A 19,769-nucleotide genomic window follows, 5' to 3' on the forward strand; every position below is an offset into this window, starting at 1 on the left:
GCTAGGACTAATTGTTTCCATGAATTTTGGTTTCCTTCATCCATGAATTTTGGTTTTCTTCATTCTTCTTTGCTCTGGACGAGGAGAGACCCATCGTTGGATCTAGATGGCAGCTTGCTAGCTTTTAAGATCCCAGTCGCTACAATGTTTTGTATAGTATGTTATGTAAATTGAGCTTGATGTCCCCTGCGACTGTGGTCCCAAGCCCGCAGGTCATATAAATTATTCTTCAAAGGTCATAATGCTCAAGGCAGACATTTTTTTACTAGTTAAACTATTGTTTAGTTTTAAGAAGACTTAAAAGGATATTTTTGGTTTAAGGGTTAAAGATTATCTCAGGACAGTTGTTTCAGAGGTTCATCCAGCCTCTAGCTCCATTAATTCTGGAGTCCATGAACATTTGAAGTTCTGTTTTGCACTTTCCCCTTTTTCAACAGGATACTTCTATAGAATCTCTGATCAAAATGTTCAGTGGTGGTATCTGGGCACTAGCTTGTTCTTCTGGTCTCATGACAAAGGAGGCTGTTGTTCATGGAGTCAGTTAGCCACATATTCCATTTCTTCCTCCTGTTTCTGACTTTCTTTCTTTATCTGTTACTTTTATGGTTGCTTTTAGTTTGTGTGTCTTGAATAATTAATGATGTTAAATGCTTTTCTGTTTGTGGAAAATGAACATTTAATTTTGGATTTCAGTATCATATAACTATTCGCCATTTCTATGTCATTCACATAATGGGAAAATCTTCCCCAAACAAAAATCTTCCTTTTGGTATTACCTTTTATTCTTAACTACATTCTTTATCATAGCTTGTACTTTAGTTGCAGATGTAACTATGGAAAGCAGTCCAGGCTCATCTATCTCTGTAGAGCACCGTCTGGATGTTGAATTAAGGACGTCAAGTTCCAGTAGCAGCACAAGCATATCCTCTGGCCCGGGCCCCCGTCCTGGTGCGTAGACTTGTAGATAAATGATCTTTCATACTGACTGAGTTATTAAACTAGTGAAGGAAGAAGCTTTAGGGGGAGTTTAAGTGGAACATGTATAAGTTACCTATTATTCCTATACATGTTGCTTACCAATTGCAGTATTTAGTTTTCTTGTATTAATTTGTGTTTCATAATATTCTATAGTTTTCTAACAATTTATACATTGATTTAATTTGTAGGTTTTTTTTACTTCAGACTTTTCATTTTAATTGTATTTTTGTGCAGTCCTTGGTGATTTATTTTTCTAAATTCAAAGCTTAATTAAATATTCTTTCCAGTGTCCAGAGACCTCAGTTTAAATGTCTGCTTGTTTTGCTGTAGTGAATATAGGCATTTTAAAAATTTTGTTTGTGTGTCTACTTCACTATAGTGTGGTGTTGAATCCAGTGTAATTCTTTTGTGTTTCTCCTTTACCAGGGGTTCAGTGTATTCCACAACGAGCGGCACTTCTCAAATCCATGTTGAATTTCCTCAAGAAGGCCATTCAAGACCCTGCTTTTTCAGATGGCATACGTCATGGTATTTCATTCTTGATACTTTTTTTGGAGGATGTTTGACTCCTAAGGAAATTTTAGCCAAGCCTTTGTAAAGATCAGTCCTTGTCATACTCTTCTTAAGACCTCCTCCTTTTCTTTTATAAGGCAGACATAGGAGAAACCCACTTTGAATAGATGTTAGTTGTTTGGTGTCACTTTCCTAGACTTAACAGTTGTTTAGCTCTTTTCATAATAATTTGCCCTTATTTTTCCTTTTCTAACTTTCAACTCTGCTTATTTGCAGCTTGCTGCCCCACTCAGTCTGTCTCACTATCTTTTTTTTTTTTTTTGTCCTGCTGGCTCCCAGTTAGCTTTTAATTTACTGTTAGCAAACTTATTCCATGGACAGCAATAACTAATAGAAAATGAGGGAAAAGCAAGAAGGTACCACTGGGTTGTAATGAAAACAGTATTAGTCAGTATGTGGTATATGGTATATTGCCCCATTATCCCTCATTCAGTCTAGTCCCAGACTGATCATGTTATCCTTGACTTCTGTTAGTGATGGATGGTTCTCTGCCTACCTCCCTGAAACACATCATCAGCAATGCAGAATACTATGGCCCATCACTTTTCCTTCTAGGTAAGTGGAGTTGATATTTGGTTATATTAAGCTGGGATGACCTGCCAGGGCTTGCTGTGTGTTTTCTGTCTTTTGAGGATTTTACTATTCGTATTTGTCCACTGTGTGATTCATATATGTTCCCTACTGGTGATGAAATAATACAGAAATGTCAAAACTCGGTTTTCAATATCTGTTTCTAGAATGCCAGTTATCCTTCTATCAGCTGTTTATTGTGAATCACTTATAGTAAATGCTAGTATTTTACATTTGGCTTATTTGTACTATCCTTACACTATAAATGGGTTAAGAAGCAGTGCTTCTTCTTTAAACTTGGTCTGGTATGTCCAGTCAGAATGGTTTCCAGGCTCAGAAATGAGTGGCAGACCCCCAAAATGTAGTGTGAAAAATTATTTTGCAATGTAGAAAATGCAGATGTTTATTAAATGCCGTACATATTTCAGGAAAATGCACTAGGTACATAGGCTTCTAGAATCTTTGTGATTCTCTTTAAAACTCTAAAAGAATTGGGAGGTATGGAAATAGGAAAACCTTGTACTGGTAGCAGATTTTTTTTTATTGTTTAAGAGTATCTGCAGGGAATAGTTTTGGCTACTACAGTTTAGCTATTTTCCTACTCTCAACCCCTTGCTAAAGGAATTTAGGTTTTTTTATATATTAACCTTGTATACTGCTACCTTGCTAAACTGACACATTAGTTGATACTTTTCTTGACCCCTTAGCATGTTACATGTAGTTGTGTAATCTGCAAATAAAGTTTTAGTCCACTCCTTATGATCGTAATGCTTTTTATTTATTTATTTATTTATTTGGTCTTAATACATTTGCAAAGATTTCCAAAACATTGCTGAATAGAAATAGTGAGAGTGGACCCCAGACCCCTTTGCTTTTCTTCTTCAGATTGGAGAAAAAAAAATTCAAAACTTTACCATTAAGTATGGGTTAGCAGATTTTCTGTTGATCCACTTTATCAGGGTATAGAATTTCCTTTCTATTAAAGCTACATGGAGACTTTCCCTCCCAAGGTTAGGTTTGAATGTCAAAATTCATAACAGTAGTCCTTTGGTATGATCAAAAAGGATTTATTACTCATAAAGATGGGAAAGACCTTCAGACAAGGGACAAGAAGGATGGCTGACTGGCTGTCTTAGAAACATTGCTTGGAATGAGGGGAAAAGAGATAAGGAAATGCATAGGCCCATGTTTCCTGTAAATAAACTTGTACTTGAGGAACTAATTTGCAAAGCTAATCCAAAATGATTAGGATACAAATTATTATGCCCATTCAGTCCAGGGTAAAGGAGATGGCCAGTAAAAGAAATCTTAAGCAGTTGTTACACGCCAATTCATAATGACTCTTATGCATAACACAATGAAACACTGCCCTGGTCCTGCACCATCCTCACAATCTTTGTAGGTTTGAGCTCATTGTTGCAGCCACTATGACAGTCCATCTTCTTGAATGTCATCTTCTTTTTCACTGACCCTCTATATTACCAAGCATGATGTTCTTATCTAGGGGATGGTCCCTCCTAATAATGTACCCAAAAGATGTGAGATGAAGTGTCACCATCCTTGTTTCTTTCTAAGGAGCATTCGGGCTATACTTCTTCCAGGACAGATTTGTTTGTTTTCCTTGAAGTCCATGGTATATTCAATATTCATTGCCAACATGGTAATTCAAGGACATTTCTTCTTCGGTCTTCCTTTTTCATTGTCTAGCTTTTACATTCTTACGGAGTGATTGAAAATACCATGTTGTGGCTCGGGTGCACCTTTGTCCTCAAGGTGACATTTTTGGTTTTTAACAATTAAAAGAGGTCTTTTGCACTAGATCTGCCAGGAGTGGTATGTTGTCTGAGTTCTTGACTGCTACTTCCATGAGTGTTCACTGGGGATTGAAGTAAAAGTAAATCTTTGACAACATCAGTCTTTTCTCCATTTATCATGATGTTTGCTTATTAGTCCAGTTGTGAGGATTTATGTTTTCTTTTTGTTGAGGCGTAATCCTTATTGAAGACTGTAATCTTTGATCTTCATTAGTAAGTGCTTCATGTCTTCACTTCCAGCTAGCAAAGTTGTGTCTCTGCATATTGCAGGTTGTCTGTCAGTGAGCCTTATTCTAATCTTGATTTTGTGTCCTTCATATAGTCTGATTTTTTTGGATTACTTGCTCAGCCTACAGATTGAATACGTACAGTGAAAGGATACAACCCTGACACATATCTTTACTGATTTTAAAGCATGCACTATCCCCTCTTTCTGTGCAAATGACTGTCTCTTGTTCTGTGTACAGATTCCTCATGAGCTCGGTTAAATGTTCTGGAATTCCCATAGTTCACAGTTTTGTCCAAAATTTGTCATAATCCATACAGTTGAATGCCTTTGCATAATGAGTAAAGCACAGGTAAACATGCTTCTGGTATTCTTCTGACATCAGCAATGATATCCCTGCTTCTATGCCTTCTTCTGAATCTGCCTCAAATTTCTGGCAGCTCCTGTCAATGTAATACTGCAACCTTTTTTCAATTATCTTGAGCAGAATCTTATTTGCATGTGGTATTAATGATATTGTTTAATAATTTCCACATTCTGCTGGATCACTTTTCTTCAGAATGGGCACCAATATGGATCTCATCTAGTCAGTTGGCCAGGTAGGTATTTCCAAATTTGGGCATTACGAGTGAGCCATCTTCAGGATTGTTTCTGTTTGTTGATACGTCTCCATGGGTATTCCATCAATTCTTGGAGCCTGTTTTTCACCAAGTCTTTCAGTGTAGCTTGGACTTCTTCCTTCAGTACCATTGGTTCTTGATCATATGCTACTTCCTGAAGTGATTGAACGTCACCCAATTCTTTTTGTTACAGTAACTCTGTTTGTTTCAGTAACTTTGTCTTCTTGAGCCACCCTTTACAATCTTCTTTTCAGCTCTTTTATTTAATCATTTCTTCCATTCGCTATAGCTATTTTCCATTTAAGACCAAGTTTCAGAGTATTCTGACACCCATTTTTGTCTTTTTTTTCCCTTTTTTGTCTTTTTGATGACCTCTTGCTTTCTTCATGTATGATAGTCTTTGTGGTCATCCCTGGTCTCGTCTGGTCTTCAGTAATTGGTGTTCAATGCATCGAATCTATTCTTTAGATTGTTTCTAAAGTCAGGTGGGATATAATCCAAGTCATTTTAGCTCTTATGGTTTTGTTTTAATTCAGCTTCAACTTTAACTTACATATGAGCAATTCATGGTCTGTTCCATAGTTAGCTCCTGGCCTTGTTTTTGTTTTGACTCTTCCTACAGATGTAGTCAGTTTGATTCCTATGTATTCCATCTAGCGAGGTCCACATGTATAGTTGCTATTAAGTTGATGAAAAAAGGTATTTGCAGTGAATAAGTCATTGGTATTGCAAAATACTATCAATTTCCGACATCATTTCTACCACCAAAGCCGTATTTTCCAACTACCAAAACTACTTTGTTTTCAGCTTCTACATTGTAGTTACCAGTAATTATCAATAATTATCAATACGTCTTAATTACATATTTGGTCAATTTCAGACTGTAGCATTTGGCAAAAATCTTTAATTTCTTCGTCTTTGGCTTTAGTGGTTGGTGTGTAAATTTGAATAATAATAGTATTGACTGGTCTTCCTTGAAGGCATATGGATATTATCCTATCACTGACAGCATTGTACTTCAGGATAGATCTTGCAGTGTTCTCTTTGACAATGAATACTACACCATTCCTCTTCAATTTGTCATTCCTTGCATAGTCAACCATATGATTAATAATTTTTATGGTTATGGACTTAATCTGCTTTGTTTCCACTTTTTGAAAGCCTTCATATTTTCTTACAAAAATACACATTTCACTTCTGAGTGTGCATGTTGTTAAATAAATTCCTTTTCTCTATTTCTCATTAAATCTCCTTTCTCATTGCTAATGTATATTACTCCTCCTTTTTCCATTAGATTTCCTATAGATTTATAAACTAAACTCTTTTCAGTAGCCTAGTTATTGGTTTTAATTCTGTGTAGTTTTTGTTTTATTATATTCTTTTTTTTTGTCTTAATCTTGTCATCATTTTTGTTTGCTTTTTGATAAACGCTTTAGTATTTATTCCTTAGTAATGTTTTGTTGTGCTCCATAAACTTTGGTAGTAGTTGTTACTACTCATTTGTAATTATTATATTGTCAAAAATTGGTCAGATTATTACCTAAGAACTCTTAACACTGCTGATGATTGTTTTAAATTGCTGAATAACCTTTTTTATAAAGCAGTTTGTCCTGTTTTATCATTTAAGTTTGCATTTATTTTAAGCCAGCAAATCGACATCTTAGATTTTCTTTTCTTATAGCACAATTTGATTGAGCAGATAAAAAATAACGTACATTTAGATTTATCACTTTTCACAATAAAGGGTTTGTTTATATACATGGTAGTACACATATTTAGTGGAATACTCTGCAGCCATTGAAAATGAATGAATTGTAGTGACAGTGAATGATATAGAGCAGTTAAAAAAAAACTATATAACATAACTTCATTTATGTAAAAATAAGCTCACAATAATCTTGAAGGATTTCGTAAATAATCTCAGAAGGGGCATTATGAACTTTAACATTTAAGAGTAAGCACAAGTGTTTCAGTTGTACATTCAGTTTTTCTTTTTTTAAAGCCTGTTTGGTATTGCTTTTAACATTTGAGAAGAATTTCTCAGTGTCCAATATTTTCTCCTTTTTTTTTTTTTTTAAAGCTACTGAAGTGGTGACTGTGTTTGTATTTCAAGAACCATCACTGCTCTCCTCCCTCCAGGACAATGGATTGACAGATGTCATGCTGAATGCACTGCTTATTAAAGATGTGAGTTCTTGCTGTTCAGTAAAGCATACTCCATGTGCATCATCCTTTTTCAAAACGCACACACACATACACACACAGGAAATTACTCTTAGGCTTAAAAATCCTATGTCTTATCTTCTGTATATAGCATTGAAACGAATTGGAACCTGGTTGTCACAGTCCTTCTTATGTTTCTCATTGTGATGCCCCTTGCCAGATTTTCCTTAACATGTACACCTGAACTCTTAAATCTGTTCAAAATCACTTCATTTTCTCTCCAGGTTCCTGCTACCCGTGAAGTTCTTGGCTCCCTTCCAAATGTATTCAGTGCACTGTGCTTGAATGCCCGAGGTCTTCAGTCATTTGTGCAATGTCAGCCATTTGAACGTCTCTTCAAAGTTCTTCTGTCTCCAGATTACCTCCCAGCCATGCGGAGGAGGAGGAGTTCTGATCCCCTTGGTAAGTTATCAGGATTTTATAATAGATAATTGGCTTGCTCTTGTATGAAGACATTTCAAGATTATTAAGCCACCATTTGGCAAGAAAAACTCAAACTAGTTAGTTCTGACTAGGTGTGCTATGCTTAATGGTAATTAATACCATGTAATTCTACTGCAGGGAGAAAATGCTTCACACTGAGCCTTTCTGCTCGTAATATTTCCATGTTTCTCAACAGTTTTCTTTCACATGTACTGGCATTGTGCTGATGAGAAACAGGTATTAGGAAGCAGTGGTAGATTTCCAGGTTTATCATGTAGTCTGTAACAGTGAGAAATATGGATTCTAAAGGTATTGATACTGGTAATCAAATGTTCTAATGTCCAGGTTCCTAAGGTAGTCACAATTGAATAGATAGCCTTCTCAATATACTTGACCCTTCACTAAATCTTGTGATATGCTGATGATACAACCTTGCTTGGTGAAAGTGAAAGAAGACTTGAAGTACTTATTGTTGAAGAGCAAACATTACAACCTTCAGTGTGGATTACATTTCAACACGTTGTTGTTGTTATGTGCCGTTGAGTCAGACCCGACTCATAGCAACCCCTCCTTGGGTTTCCGAGGTGGTATCACTACGGAAGTAGATTGCCCAACCTTCCTTCCGAGGACTGGCTGGTGGGTTTGAACTGCCAGCCTTTTGGTTAGCAGTCAGGTGCCTTAGGCACTATGCTACCAGAGCTCCCACATTTCAACATAAAACAAAAATCCTCATAACTGGGCCAATATGCAACATCATGATAAGTGGAGAAAATATTGACATCGTCAAGCATTTCATTTTACTTGGATTCACTGTCAGTCACATAGAAGCAGCAGTCAGGAAATTAATGTATTGAGCAAATGTGCTGCCAAAGACTTTTTTAAAAATGTTTAAGAGCAAAGATGTCACCTTGAAGATTATGATGTGCCTGACCCAAGCCGTGGTACTTTCAATACTCTGATGTGCAAGTGAGAGCTGGACAGTGAATAAAGAATGCTGGCAGATGAGTTGATGCCTTTGAAATGTGGTGTTGTCGAAGAATACTGAAAATACCATGCATTGCCAGAGGAGCGAACAAGTCTTTCCTAGAAGAAGTGCAGGTGGAATCCTTCTGAGAGGCAAGAATGACCAGACTTCATCTCACCTACTTTGGTTATGTTGCCAGAAGGGATCATTCCTTGGAAAAGGATATCGTGCTTGGCATAGTAGAGGGTCAGTGAAAAAGATGGATTTGACACAGTGGCTGCAACAATGGGCTAATAATAAACACAGCAAAGACAGGACCAAGCAGTGTTTCTTCTTTTGTACGTAGGCTCAGGGTCACTTTAAGCGAAAACCAACTCAACGGCACCTAAGTAGAACAATGATGTACTTGATACTGGATCATTAAGTATTTGTTAGTAAGATGGTAGGGCTTTGGCAGGTTTCCACATTTCAGAAATGTTACTTTATGCTTCCAGGCCACCGATGTAGCATTCTAGCCACTGTCATTCTTTACCAAGGCAACCAGAGAATTGATAGTTAATGCCTGCATCTCTCCCTCCTTCCCATTCTCCCTTTATTCTTTTCTGTTTCTCTGTCTCTTTTTTATACACAACACATCTGCTGAGGGTAGCCCAGATAAATTTACTCTACCAGGCCTGGACAGTGGAAATTACCAGGTTAGAATGCAGTACACATGGTTACTTTAAAATATGCTTATTATAATGATTAAGGGAGCTCTGGTAGCATAGTGGCTAAGGCACTTGACTGCTAACCAGAAGACTGGCGGTTCAAACCCACCAGCCACTCCTCGGAAGGAAGGTTGGGTAATCCGACTTCCGTAGTGATACTGCCTTGGAAACCCAAGGAGGGGTCGCTATGAGTCAGGGCTGACTCGACGGCACATAACAACAACAACATAATGATTAAACTCCTTGCCTCCCCCCACCTTTCTCCTTGCCACCTTCTGAAACCTAAAATCAAACTCACTGCCATGAAATTGGATCCGACTCATAGCGTCCCCTCCTTGGGTTTTAGAGGTTGTATCATTGAAGAAGATCACCCAATCTTCCTTCTGAGGAGTGGCTGGTGGGTTTGAACCGCCAGCCTTCTGTTTAGCAGTAAGATGCCTTAGGCACTACATCACCAAAGCTCCCTTCCACCTTCTATTGGCACACAAAAACTCAAGCTCTATTTTCTTAGTCTTTCTGACAGTTCATTTTTTTGCTTTTAAGGGGATACTGCATCTAACCTGGGGAGTGCTGTTGATGAGCTCATGAGACATCAGCCTACTCTCAAAACGGATGCAACAACTGCAATTATTAAGGTGAATAATGAGAAGGCTCTGACCATGGGCATGAGAAAGCAGTGGAAGAGGAGTATTTAGAAAAAGACTGACCTACTGGAGCTCATTTGGAGTTTTAGACTATCCCTATAAGAGCATTGTATTTGCTTCATTTTCTCTACATCCTTGGGTTGGTCCTTTGTCAAAAATAATTTAAATCACTTTAATCCAAGTCTGAAGTTGAAATTTATGTTCCTTTCTGAAGTTCACTATTTTCTGGTTGAGAATTGTTTTCCCTGTAGATAACATGGGTCGTCCATTTATTGTCAATAGCTAAGTGTTGCTATCTTATGTAGTAAATATATTAACAAGTACTCAAGGCTTAGTTTCTGTTTGTAAAAAGGTATGTTCCCTTTCTAATCTTTGTTTCTTGATTTTTTTGCCACATTTCCTAATCCTGGCTGTTGTTGAAGCTAGTATATGAATTCCTGGTGCTTGGTGAATTAGGACGTGTATATAATATGTAATTAAAGGGTTTTGAGAAATGCACAGCATATAAAAAATGTTCAAAATATGCTAACTATCCTCTGCATTCCTTGATTACTAATAAATAATCTTATGTCCTGTGACTTGCAGTTACTTGAAGAAATCTGTAATCTTGGAAGAGATCCTAAGTATATCTGTCAGAAGCCATCAATCCAGAAGGCAGATGGCACTGCTGCTGCTCCACCCCCAAGGTCTAATCATGCTGCAGAAGAAGCATCTAGTGAGGATGAGGAGGAAGAGGAAGTTCAAGCCATGCAAAGCTTTAATTCTACCCAGCAGAATGAAACTGAGCCTAATCAGCAGTAAGTATTCACAGGACAGTTTCTTTAGCCTTGTGATTTTGGACACCTCATTTTCTCTCTGAATCTTAGTTTCACTTTCATGTATAAAAGTGTTGAAGTTGCATTAGATTATTGTAAGGATCTCTCCAGCCCTGAGAGTTAAGTTATTTTCTTTCTTTGACCCCTACATGTTATTTATGCTTTGGTACTTAATGGTATTGGTTGCTTTTGCAAGCTTTTTTTATTAAAAGCTGTTCATGAGTGTAGCTAATGTGGAAATTCCTTTAAAAGTTAAACATAGAATCACTATATGATTTAGCAATTCTATTCCCAAATGTGTAACCAAAAGATGTGAAATCAGGGACTGAATCAGATACTTTCACACTGATGTTTATTGCAGCATTATTCACAATAGCCAAAAAGTTGGAAACAACCCAGTGTCCATCAGCAGATGAATGGATAAACAAAATGTGGTATATCCATACAATGGAATATTACTCAGCCATAAAGAGAAAAGAAGTTCTGTGATAACATGTTGCGATTTGGATGAACCTTAAAAACATGCCCAGTGAAATAAGTCAGACCCAAAAGAACAAGTATTTTATGATCCCACTTATATGAAATACATAGAATAGGTAAGGGCATAGATAAAAAGTTATTAGTGGTTACCAGGGGCCGAGGGGTGGGGGCAATTTGAAGTTAACTATTTAAGGGGTACTGAGTTTCTGTTTATGCTGATAAAACATTTGGAAATTTATACAGGTAATGACTGTACAACTTGGTGAATGTAATTAATATCACTAAATTGTACCCTCAAAACTGGTTAGAATGGCAGTGTTTCATTAAATATATTTTCCTCCGATAAAATTTTTAAAGGTGTTTATGAAATTGAATCAGAATTGGTGGACTTTCCACAAAGTAGTGATTTTTCCTTTGTTGATTTGGAATTCTGTCTACATCCTTGAGTGTTGGATTGTTTCCATAAGTCAGCAAATAAGAAAGCATCACATGTACCTTTGATACCTATCTCCTAAGAAGTCCTAAGGCATTTTACTGCTAACCAGAAGGCTGGCAATTCAGACCCACCAGTCGCTCCTCAGAAGGAAGCAATCTACTTCTATAGTGACACTGCCTCGGAAATCGAAGGAGGGGTCGCTATGAGTTGGATCTGACTGGACGGCAGTGAGTTTGGTTTTTTGGTTTTTGGAAGAATTCTTTCAGAGTTAGAAAGATTATTTGTTGGTGGTTTTTCTGTTGTTCATTTTATTACTGCTTGTTCTGGATCAATTGGAAGGCTTTGGCATGTACTATGTGGTTATAACGAGGCATAAAGGATTTCTTTCTAGTTTCTGCTTATTTGTGGTTTGTTCCACAGAAAAATTGAGCTTTGTTGTTAAGGTGGAAGAAAGTTGGGGATGCTTAAACACTGATGGCTTGTAGCAGGAAGTCCCCCAGGCTCTTTGAGCTTACTAGTACTGTTTACATGAGGGGATGAAGTGTACCATATTGTTTACACAATGTTGTGTGAGTTTTTTGTTTTTGCAAACCACGTAACCCCCTTGCATGTTGGTGTCCTATGTGCACTGTGTGTGTTACATATGATATGTATGATAACTATGTAGCTATAACTCTTACTTTTACGCTAGAAGTAGATATGGTCGCTCTGGACTTTCATTTAATAAATGTTCTTTTAGCATCTTTTTGGTGTTTAAATAATGGAATTCTGAGAAAGGTATGAGCACTTTGGGCCTGAATATGAGAGGGCTTGGGCTGTTCCTAAAAGGTGGATTGGGACTTAGTTAAGAGTAAGGTGAATGTTGTCTTTTCTCGAGAGAAAGCATGCTAGAAGAAAGCAACACTTCATTTGCAAAGGACTGTCTTAGCTCTTCCCTTGCCACACTCTTGATTGTTAGTGGCCCTGCTGGGATACACTTTCTTTTCCTGACTAAAAACCAGGGAATAATTCACTAAACAAAGTTGTGGTGTGTGTCCATTTGCCTGTCACTTCTCTACCTGAATAGTCCATTTGCCTGTCACTTCTCTACCTGAATATCTAACAGCTTCAAATTTTAAGTTGTCATACTGAATTGACATTCTCTCAGGCCACTGTGTTTCTTCACCATTCTTGACTTTCTCAGGATATCATATATCAGTGTTTTGCTCACAATGAACACCCATCCTATCTCCCTCTTTTCTGTCTACCAAATTTCCATAGTGCCACTTCAGATATCTCATTCTTAAAGGCATTTCCCCCTTTACTTCCAAATGAGGAGTTTACTTATTGTGTTCTTCGAACAGATTTTGTTAAAATTATTCATATGTTCTAATGGTTTTCCTCACTAATCTATAAGCTTAAGGACAGGGTCAGTTGCCTCATTGAACAGTATGTCTATATCGCTTTGTATCTATATGAGTTAATCAGCCAGTAATTGTTTGTTTAGAGGTTAAATAGAAAGACTTGAGAACATTAAACATCCTCTAAATATTAAATTTCCACCACTTGTCTGTCAGTTTTTCATACTGTCTTGGCTTGTGTGTTGCTGTGAGGCTGGAGGCTATGCCACTGATGTTTCAAATACCAGCAGGGTCACCCATGGTGGACAGGTTTCAGGGGAGCTTCCAGACTAAAGCAGATGTGGAAGAAGGAAGGGGCCATCCACTTCTCAAATAAATGGCCAGTGAAAACCTTATTAATAGCTCTGAAACATTGTCCAATAATAGTGCTGGAAGATGAGCCCTTCAGGTTGGAAGGCACTCAGAATATGACTGGGGGAGTTCTGCCTCCTCAGAGTAGAGCTGACCTTAATGTTTTGGATGGAGGAAAGCTTTTGGTACCTCCATTTGCTGCTTGTGGCACGATTCAAAATTATGAGAAATAGCTGGAACATCCATTATTAATCAGAATTTGGAATGTATGAAGTAAGAATGTAGGAAAATTGGAAGTTGTCAAAAATGAAATGGACTGCATAAAGATTGATGTCCTGGCCATTAGTGAGCTGAAATGGACTGGCTTTGGCCATTGGTCAATCTATTTCCATAGTGATACTGCCTCGGAGACCCAAGGAGGGGTCCGACCCGACGGCACATAACAACAACATGTGATCTACTATGCGAGGAATGACAAATTGAAGAAGAATGAATGGTGTGGCATTCATTTTTACAAAGAATGTTTCAACATCTATTCTGAAGTACAATGCTGTCAGTGACAGGAGAATATCGATACGCCTACAAGGAATACTAGTTAGTACTACTACTATTCAAATTTACAAATCAACCACCAGTGCCAAAGAAGAGGAAATTGAAGTTTTGTTTTGTTTTTTTACCACTTTTTGCAGTCTGAAATTGACCAGACATGCAATCAAGATGTGTTGATTATCACTGGTAATGGGACTGCAAAAGTTGGAAACAATGAAGAATCACTGGTAGTAGGAAAATATGGCCTTGGTGATAGAAATAATGCTGGAGATCTCATGATAGAATTTTGCAAGGCCAATGACATTGGTTGCCAATACTTTTTTTCAAATAAATAAATGATGGCTATACACGTGGACGTTGCCAGGTGGAGTACACAAGAATCAGATTGACTATATCTGTGGCAAGAGGCAATGGAGAAGTTCAATATTTTAAGCCAAAACAAGGCCAGGATCTGACTGTGGAACAGACCATTAACTGCCCATATGCAAATTCAAGTTGAAGCTGAAGGCAATTAAAACGAGTCCATGAGAGCCAAAATATGATCTTGATTATATCCCTCCTGAATTTAGAGACCATCTAAAGAATAGATTTGATGCATTGGAACACCAGTGACCGAAAACAAGAGAAATTTTTGGATGACATAGAGAACATCATCCATGTGGGAAGCAAAAGGTTATTAAAAAAAGACAGGAAAGGAAGAAAAGACCAAAATGAATGTCAGAAGAGACTGAAACTTGCCCCTGAGTGGAGAATAGCTAAATGAAATGGAAGAAAAAATAAGATAAAAGAGGTGAACAGAAGATTTCAAAGAGTAGCTCAAGAAGACAAAGTCAATGATAATGAAATGTGCAAAGACCTGGAGTTAGAAAACCAAAAGGTTTTTCAATAGGTGGTATATGATCAAGAACCAATGGTATTAAAGGAAGAAGTTGAAGCTGCACTGAAGGAATTGGTGAAAAACAAGGCTCCAGGAATTGACAGAATACCCATCGAGATGTTTCAACAAACAGATGCTGCACTGGAGGCACTCATTCGTCTATGCCAAGAGAGATCCATATCTGTACCCATTCCAAAGAAAGGTGATCTCACAGAATGTGGAATTACTGAACAATATCATTAATATCACACGCAATGACACGTACTTTATGAGCCCATTACTGTATAAAGACAAAGAAGGGTTGCTTGGGAAAGGGAACTCACTTTATAGGTTACCAGGAAGGGGAGAGATTGATTTCAGGCTGGTTGGGGCACACGCGCTGATGTGGGTAAAGGGGGAGCTCTGGTAGCGTAGTGGCTAAGGCACTTGACTGCTAACCAGAAGGCTGGCGGTTCAAACCCGCCAGCCACTCCTCAGAAGGAAGATGGGGCAATCTACTTCCGTAATGCTACTGCCTCGGAAACCCAAGGAGGGTTCGCTATGAGTCGGGTCCGACTCGACGGCACATAACAACAACAACAACAACATACGAAAAGGGTTTGTGACCACCATTATAACATTGGGAAATGGGAGGACACCAAATTGTGCACATAAGAGATAGACGACAGACACTAATACCAACCAGTGTGTTCACAATACTGTGTTATCATTAACCCTAAACACCAGGCTACAGGTAAACCCATAAACACCTGAGAGTGTAAGTGAACAGGAGTATACTCTAGACTAAGGATACATTCAGCTGAGGCTAGTCTTGCACAGACACCAGTAATATAAAGCTTTCAAGCAGCCATCTAAGATGCAGCTAATGGTATGCTAGTGTTGGAAGTGAAGAAGAATGCCAAAAAAAAAAAAAAAGTGCATTTGGAAGCGGTCAGCTGTAGGACACAATGGCTCTTGAGACCAGAAAAACTAGGTGGTGCCTGGCTACCAATGCCAACCACTCAGGAAAGGATCAAATCTGGAGATCCTGGATAGAGTGGGAGGAAAAATGTAGAACAAAATAAAAAAATTCAATAATGACCAAAGTTACTGGTCTGATGAAGTCTGATGAGACTCTCTATACTATGGCCCTGGAATACATTCTGCAACTGGGGTAGAACTCAACCCCAGGGGCTGGCTCTCAGCCCAATAGTTAACAAGATGTACGTGCAGACCACTCAGCCCAGGATGACATGCCCACATACTCTATGATAATACATACCTTAGAACAGTAGACCATGTGGCACCAGAGGACCAACATTCAAATTGAGGAAATGCAGGACAAACAGGATTGCATGAATATGAGGGGCACGGGGGGAGGGTTACTGGGTAGGGCAGGGTCGAGACTGGGGTTGGACATGGTGAATGGGGAGTGAAACTAAATATATTCATAACATTAAACATAAAACAAGATCTTAAAATAAATAAATAAATAAAAAGATAATTCAAAGACAGTTGCAGCAGTATATTGACAGAGAACTTCCAGAAATACAAGGTGGATTCAGAAGAGTATGTAGAACGTGGGATATCATTGCTGATGTCAGATGGATCTTGGCTTAAAGCATAGAATACCAGAAAGATGTTTACTTGTGTTTTATTGACGAAGCAATAGCATTCGGTTGTATGGATCATAACAAATGGGAATTCCAGAACACTTGATTGTGCTCGTCAGAAACCTGTACATGGACTAGGAGGCTGTCGTGCAGAGCAAGGGGATACTGCAAGGTTTAAAATCAGGCAGGGAGTAAGTCAGGGTTTTATCCTTTCACCATACTTGTTCAATCTGTAGGCTGAGCAAGTAATCTGAGAAGGTGGACTGTATGAAGAAGCGTGGCATCAGAATTGGAGGGAGATTCATTAACAACCTGCGATATGCAGATGACACAACTTTGCTTGCTGAAAGGGAATATGACTTGAAGCACTTACTGATGAAGGTGAAAGATGTCAGTGTGTAGTATGGATTACATCTCAACGTAAATAAAATGAAAATCCTCCCAACTGGACCAATAAGTAGCATCAGAATAAATGGAGAAAAGATTGAAGCTGTTCAAGATTTCATATTACTTGATTCCATAATCAACACCAGTGGAAGCAGCAATCAAGATATCAAACAATGTATTGTATTGGGCAAATCTGCTGCAAAAGAACTCTTTAAAGTACTGAGCAGCAAAGATGTCTCTGTGAAGACTAAGGTGTGCCTAACTCAATCCATGGTATTTTCATTTGCCTCATATGCACATGAGAGCTGGACAGTGAACCGGGAAGACCGAAGAGGAATTGATGCTTTTGAGTTATGGTGTTGGCAAAGAATGCTGGAAGTACCATGGACTGCCAAAAAAATGAACAAATCTGTCCTGGAAGAAGTGCAACCAAAATGTTCCTTGGAAGTGAGAATGACTAGACTTCATCTGACCTACTCTGGTCAGATTGTCAGAAAGGACCACCTGGAGAAGGATATCATGCTCGGAAAAGTGGAGTGGAGGATCAGTGCAAAAAAGAAAGGCCCTTGACAAGATGGATTGACACAGTGGGTGCAATGATGGGTTCAGGTATAGCAAGAATCAATCTCTTTATCCCATGCAGTTGTTATGATGGAAGTTGAGTGTGTACTTTTTGCTCATACAGGAAAGAGGATTAGAAAGATTTAGAACATGTGTCACCCCTCTCCTCAAAAGTCTCATCTGCATATCTGCCCTCCCACACCCAATTCAGAATTTTTTAGTGGGGGCCCCAAACAGAAATTCTTGTCTTCTATCCCCTTGTCTATCCCCTCATATAGATAGCTTACATACACACACACACACACACAATTTTTTTCCCAGTATTTTTATTGCGGTGTAATTTTCATGAAGTAAACTGCACATAGTTCTTTTCTGTTGTTATTGTTATGTGCCATCGAGTTGGCCCTGACTCATAGCAACCCCTCCTTGTGTTTCTGAGGCAGTACCACTACAGAAGTCGATTGCCCAACCTTCTTTCCGAGGAGTGGCTGGTAGGTTTTAATCACCAGCCTTCTGGTTAGCAGTCAAGTGCCTCTTAGACACTATGCTACCAGAGCTCCTCTTTTCTATTACCCACCTCATCCTAAAATGAAGTAGATACTAATCTTATTTTTGTCATTATAGAATAATTTTACATTTGAGAATATCATGTACATGCCATCCTCATATAAATGGGATTGTACATGTGTACTGTACTGTAGCTGTTGTATGTAATTTTTTGTATCTGGCTTCTTTATTCAACATGTTTTTCATCCATGTTGTTGGCATTCATTTTCATTGCTGAGTAGTATTCTGTTGTATCACTATCCTACAGTGTTTATCCATTTTCCTGTTGATAGCCATTTGGGTTCTTTCCCATTTTTCCAAGGCTAAAACTGTTCGTTTCCCACATTTTTCCAATACCAGGAGTTAGTGTTTTAAAATGATATTTTCACTTGTTTTTGAGACACATGATTTTGTGCTGGAGATCTGGAATAAGGAGATTTAGTCAGTATAGTCTATCCCAAGTATATGGAACTGCTAATATGTTCAGAAGTGTTTTGTCACAAAAGCAAAAGCCAAACCTGTTGCCTTCCAGTTTATTTTAACTCATAGCAACCCTGTTGGACAGTACAATTGCCACATAGGGTTTCCAGCCACATCTTTCTCCTGCTGAGTCAGAACCAATCACCATTTAGTTAGCAGCTATGCACTTAATCACTACACCAGCAGGGCGGGCTCCAATTTATCACAGGTAACTGTGGATACTTTTCTTTTGGCCTTTTTCTACCTTTTAAATTTTTTAATCCCAGAAAAACTGATACTGCTCATGATGAATCTACTTATTAGTAAGTAACTAGATTTTAGTTTTGGGGCACTGTGGTTCGTTTATTGGCTGATTCCATTTAGTTTGCCTTTCTAACTTACCACCCACCTATCATATTTGCAACTTGAAAGAAATGGGTTATGTAAGTCCATATGGTCTTTGGAAGTTGAATAGCTATAGTCTGGCCTTTCAAGGCAATGAGTGCAAATGCGCAGTTATTCCCTAAATGGAAACTCACTGGGCAGATTGTTTTGCCAAAGGCACAAGAATCTTCTCAAGAACTGCATGAAAGGCCTCATCCTCCTATCTCTTCCCTGCCCCCTTACCTACCTACCAAACCATGAGATCTTTTGTGCTCTATATTGTACTATGACATTCAATTAGAATCCATCTCCTTCCTGTATTCCTGATTAAGGACTCATCAGTTCATACCTGGCATATAGGTTTTCTCTTTGTATAAATGTTTTCAAATTCTTCATTAAGCATGATCACCCATCCTACCCAAACACTGTTCTTAGATGCTGTCAAGTTATTGGAAGACCCACTTCCATCTTCTTTTGATGCTTCCTGCATCATTCAATATTTTGCCCATTGAATCCTTCAGTATTGTAACTTTAAGGCTTAATTTTTTCCGCAGTTCTTTCAACTTGGGAAATGCCAAACTTGTTCTTCCATTTTGGTTTTCTAACTCTAAGTCTTTGTACATTTCATAATAATACTGTACTTTTGCCTTCTGGAGCTGCCCTTTGAAATCTTCTGTTCAGCTCTTTTACCTTATCATCTGTGATGTTATTGTTATTTCTTCCTTTCACTTTAGCTATGCTGTGCAGTGTTTCGTTCTGTTGTACATAGACTCACTGTGAGTCAGAGCCAACTCAGTGAACTACTTTAAATTCAAGAGCAAGTTTCAGAGTCTATTCTGGCATCCATTTTGGTCTCTTCTTCCTTGTCTTTTTAATGACGTTTTGCTTTCTTCGTATATGATGTCCTTGATGTCATCCCAAGACTTGTCTGGTCTTTGATCATCAGTGTTTAATGCCTCGAATCTATTCTTAATGATCTGTGAATTCAGGTGGGATTGTACTCTGGTTCTCATGGATTTGTTTTGATTTTCTTCAACTTCAGTTTGAAGTTGCATATAAGCAACTGATAGTCTTAAGTATTTTATTACTAAAATCATTTAAAGGGTTCTCTGCTCTGGTAGTGTAGTGCCTAAAGGCACTTGACTGCTAACCAGAAGGTTCAAACCCACCAGCCACTCCTCGGAAGGAAGATGGGGCAATCTACTTCCGTAGTGATACTGCCTTGGAAACCCAAGGAGGGGTCGCTATGA

General features: G+C 38.2%; 1 protein-coding gene across 1 annotated transcript in view; it reads left to right on the plus strand.

Annotated features, from left to right (window-relative positions):
• The window catches only part of HUWE1 (HECT, UBA and WWE domain containing E3 ubiquitin protein ligase 1), a 164,163-nt gene that overhangs the window by 50,820 nt on the left and 93,574 nt on the right, over positions 1 to 19,769 (plus strand). The window contains exons 14-20 of the mRNA XM_007958089.2: positions 438 to 477; positions 1,405 to 1,506; positions 2,026 to 2,106; positions 6,862 to 6,968; positions 7,229 to 7,406; positions 9,642 to 9,733; positions 10,328 to 10,539. Coding sequence (XP_007956280.1) covers positions 438 to 477; positions 1,405 to 1,506; positions 2,026 to 2,106; positions 6,862 to 6,968; positions 7,229 to 7,406; positions 9,642 to 9,733; positions 10,328 to 10,539 — 812 coding nt within the window. The remainder of the gene's footprint in view (positions 1 to 437; positions 478 to 1,404; positions 1,507 to 2,025; positions 2,107 to 6,861; positions 6,969 to 7,228; positions 7,407 to 9,641; positions 9,734 to 10,327; positions 10,540 to 19,769) is intronic.

Source organism: Orycteropus afer, unplaced genomic scaffold, assembly GCF_000298275.1.
Source record: "Orycteropus afer afer isolate SDZICR_OR568_19922 unplaced genomic scaffold, OryAfe1.0 scaffold00848, whole genome shotgun sequence".
In the NCBI taxonomy this organism is placed as follows: Eukaryota; Metazoa; Chordata; class Mammalia; order Tubulidentata; family Orycteropodidae; genus Orycteropus; species Orycteropus afer.